This window comes from Notothenia coriiceps, unplaced genomic scaffold (genome assembly GCF_000735185.1).
Source record: "Notothenia coriiceps isolate Sejong01 unplaced genomic scaffold, NC01 NC01_scaffold00019364, whole genome shotgun sequence".
Classification (NCBI taxonomy): Eukaryota; Metazoa; Chordata; class Actinopteri; order Perciformes; family Nototheniidae; genus Notothenia; species Notothenia coriiceps.
Genome location: NW_011352065.1, coordinates 18,516 through 22,991, shown reverse-complemented (window position 1 = coordinate 22,991; position 4,476 = coordinate 18,516). Strand labels below are relative to the sequence as shown.

At 42.0% G+C, this 4,476-nt stretch overlaps 1 protein-coding gene across 1 annotated transcript; it reads left to right on the top strand.

The window, feature by feature from the left end:
• Positions 1–404: 404 nt before the first annotated feature.
• Positions 405–4,183, top strand: nek12 (NIMA-related kinase 12). Its single transcript, XM_010778767.1, has 2 exons — positions 405–1,848; positions 2,534–4,183. The coding sequence occupies exons 1-2, from the start codon at positions 795–797 to the stop codon at positions 2,701–2,703; spliced, it is 1,224 nt and encodes a 407-aa protein (XP_010777069.1). The 5' UTR covers positions 405–794; the 3' UTR covers positions 2,704–4,183.
• The last annotated feature ends 293 nt before the right edge of the window (positions 4,184–4,476 follow it).

Below are 4,476 nucleotides of genomic sequence, written 5' to 3'. Positions count from 1 at the left end.
TTATAAGCTTCTTAGTTTTTGCAACAATCTGTAAATATACACAACTTTATAATAAAATGCACACATTTACCTTTTTCTAGACTAAACACTGTATGATCCTAAGTTAAAAGCATATGAGGTTATCATGAGGTTGTTAACATCGCAATTTATCAGTGGATGTTTGCTGGAACTACTTGTACACAGCGTGTTTCCTGACGGACACACACAGCGTTGAGACCGGTCAGGTAGAGACAAGACCGGTCTCAAGCTTTATATATACAGTCTATGGTCTCAAGTCAGCACCGATGCAGACTCGCTGTTTGAGGGCTTGATAGCCCACTCTCCCTCCACACCGCGCCACACTCGTTGGTTTGGGACAGCAATTAATGTGGCGGACCCTCCGCGCGAACGCGCAAACGGAGGGGTAGTGTGTAGGGGTAGGGTGTAGGGGGCGGTTTGAGATTGGGCCTGAGTAAGGTAAAAAGCTAAAAACGCCGCTCAGACGCTCTTCCGTTTACTTGTTTAATAAGGAAAAACAATTGGACGGTAGATACACGGATTGCCACAGAGTTGAATACAAGGGGTTCATTTTCTATCTGTTGTTAAAACTGTTATTAAAATAAACGTCGTATTCGTCGGTTTTTCTTTCTCTGTTCCGGTTTCGCGGCGTCGGAGCTAGGTTGTTACCGTGGCAACGAGACTCCACACAGACGCTGCGTGACGAGTGTTGACATCCGTCTTGTGTTAAAGCGCTGCTTACCTTGACACTAATGATTTTTGGAAATACTTGTTTGTCATCGCCAGCAGACTGAAAGATGGAGAAGTACGAGCAGGTGTTGTGTTTGGGCAGGGGAGGAGCTGCGGAAGTGTTCCTAATGAGGCACGTAGAGAGCAAGAGCCTGCACGCGGTGAAGAGGATAAAGGTAGAGAGCACAAGGAGGACAAACACTCAGAGGACAATCCTGCAGGAAGCTGAGATCATCAGGAGTCTGCAGCACCCTCATGTAGTCACATGCAGCGATGCCTTTGTTAGCTCTGATGGATTTATTTACATTGTGATGAACTACTGCGATGGTGGGACACTAGATGACAAAGTGAAGCAGAGGAAACCAAATGAGTTCTTCACAGAGGACACTGTAATGGGGTGGTTTGTACAAGTTGCTGTGGCTCTGGATTACATACACACAGCTAAGATACTACACAGGGACATCAAAACATCAAATGTACTGCTAACTAAGCAAGGCATGGTGAAGCTAGGGGACTTTGGGATATCCAGAGTAATGACCAACACAGCTGACATGGCCTCCACATGTGTTGGGACACCGAGCTACCTCAGTCCTGAGCTCTGCCAGGACGTCCCATACAGCACCAAGTCTGACATCTGGGCTCTGGGCTGTCTGCTGTATGAGCTCTGCGCTCTCAGACCTCCGTTTGCAGCCACCAACCTGCTGAGTCTGTTCTACAAGATCACCAAAGGAGAGTTTGATCCAGTGCCCAACATCTTCTCTGACAACATCTCCTCTTTGATCCAGACGATGCTCTGCCTCAACCCAGAAAACAGGCCAACGGCTGCCTGTATACTCAACAGTGCCTGTGTGCATGATCATCTGGAGTCTATGGAACACACACAGAGTGACTGTGTTCCTGTGAAGAGCGGTGACACTAACACAGCAGGACAAGAGCACAACATGGAGGCCTGCTCCAGCGACGTTGAGGAGGAACATCATCATGATTTGTGTGTTGGAGAGCACAACCACAGTGACTGCCAGTATCCCGAGGACTTTGATGAAGACGAGAGTTTGTCCTCTCTTGAGGAGTGCAGTGACAACTCTGGGTCGACAATGAGGAGCGAATCAGCGGAGTCTATTGGTAATGTAGAAACATACTGTGCAACACCTTCTTATCAGTGATAGAAGAAGAAGCACTCGGATGTAATAATATTCAAAATGATGCTTAAGGATTTTAATAATTAGACCTTTGTTACATAGTTTGTTGTCCACTTACATTATCTCACACCTTTTTTAACAATATTACATTTCAGAGAAATCAGCAATTGTATTCAATGTAACGGTGCGTTTCATTTGGTGTCTTGTCAATTATGTCATATCCCCTTTATCCCATTTAGTAGTTAGTCTAAATTCCTGGGAAACACATTAAAACTAGATAATATAACTTAATTTATGCTTGACGCAAATGTAAGTGTAAATGAATACCACACTATCAGATATGGCCCTATACACAGGTAAAGGCACAGGTTTGGCCTCTTGGTGCACATACACAGACATGGATAGGCAGAGAAAATGTAGAACTTTAAGGAGATCTCAGAATATCAGTTTGCCACGTAATTACACTGTTGTCTCATTGTCGAAATCAAGCTTTACATTTTACAAAACAGCTTGCTGATGATAAACATAGCTGTGATTCCTCTAAGTGTCCAATCTATAAAGTATTTAACATGTTCTTCAACATAGAGAGTTTCCTAATAAGTTGTTCAGAAGTTCACATAGACAGGAATGATCAAACAGAAGCTTTTCACTTTTCCTTCTCTCTACAGTATTTCCTGATGCCTCAGATCAGGTGGAGTATCCGGATGACTTTGAGGAAGCAGATGTGGAAGAAGAAGATGGAGCGGCCTCAGTTCAGGATGCAGCCGAGGAGGAGTTTCAGCTCTGCGACGCTGGAGGACTGACCATCACTCTGAAAGCGTTGAAGGAAAAAGGCTAAAGTAGACAACTGATGTGGAATAAAGTGACCAGAACAGTTCACTATCTGATGAGTGCCTTGTTCGTGAAGCGTTTTATCCAGTTGCTGTCAAAAAAAGACACCAGACGCTTTATTTTTGAGAGATATCAGCTGAAAATAAGACAATTAAACACTTGGTGGGGCTAGAGAGGAAGAATGAAGTCCTGCTCAGTGTGGGTTGTCACGTGATGATTCCTCAATGATGTGTGATAAGCGTCATAAGCAGTAGGGGTGATGTTGAATGAATGGCGTGACTGGGTTATTCTAAAAATAGGAAATCATTTTGATATTCGACACAAGCTTGTACGATGTCTCAAACCACTTTCATGTTTTATTTTTACAGATAAAATAGCATTAGGCAGTGTTTCGTAAACTACTTAAAGCATATCACATCACATTCACATTTCTTCGGATAAGGCCTATTACATAACCTAATATTTCTTACTATATGTTTTGTACTCACTCTTGTTTCTTTCAGGGTTTTAATATTACACCATTTCAAATGAAATGAAATGAAAGGACTTTTCAGGACTTATCTTTGCCCCAAAATGAGATTAAATCACAGTCTCTGTGCAACTGTGCTGATAAAGGAAGTATGTGGTTTATGCAACGTGCCACAAAATGTTATGACAGCTGAGAGGTTGTTCAACTAAAATTAAGATAAAAAACGAAGAATAATATAATACTAAGAATCTGAAATACACACCAGAGTTGACTTTACACTAAAGGCACACCTAGTATAGAGTAACATGGGTTTGTCTATATCAAAGAATAATCAAATTGGTTTTATTTTTGAATCTATATGAACCTCTGAGATTAAAATATATTTTTCAATAGCGGGTTAACAGTGTTACCTCCAGCTCTCCACCTGTTCTCCTGTCTCTCCCTGAGGTGAAGGCCCCAGTCCCATTGTATGGTATAATGAATGAGTGACAGATTAAAGGAAAAAACTAAATAAAGTGTCTTTAAGGTCTTCTGCTATCCACCAGAAAAGAGATTGTTGTGTCTCGTCAGATTTGTTAGTTTTTTTTATCCTTGTTTATTTGTATTAGTATTATTTCTCGGTTAAGTTAATATTGTCACGTCCACGTCTGCTAACCCTTTTGTTGTTTGTCATTCCCTGTTTTACTTTGGCACTAATCTCCCCTCTCATTTCAGGTAGTTTGACTCCTACCCATTTGTGTTCTTCACTGACCTGATCACCTGCGCCGCCCTTATGTTTGCACCCGTAGAGCCCTTGTGTTTAGTCTGTGTTTTCCTCTGTGCCAGGCCCAAGCGCCAGAATCGTTCAAGCCTTAAGAGTCCGAGCCTTCCAGCGTTTGAGCCTTACAATGTTTTTGTGATAAGTCTATCCCAGTTTGATATCTGTGCTAGAGTAAGTTTTGTTAGTATTTAGTAAGTCATTTTTTGGAGTCCATGTTTGCTATGAGTGTTTGTATTGGCCTGCACATCAAGTAAATTCCTTTTTTGAACCGTCCTTTTTTGTCTGGAGTCGTGCATTTGGGTCTTATCATTTTCTTGTGTGCCCAAGTCGTCACAGAGATCTGGTGACTGATTAACAGAACCTTAGATATACTTCCCGTGACCCCACCCTTTTGCTCTCCATTCAGGTTTAACTTGTCACTTGTATTCACTGGAGCTACTTGCTGAATTTTTATCAAAGTAAGTGACAGAGATGTTTCTAATATTGTGTGAGCCATCCTCCGATCTACCTGTATCAGTAACACGAAGGATTTCTTTGATTGTTTTATCTTT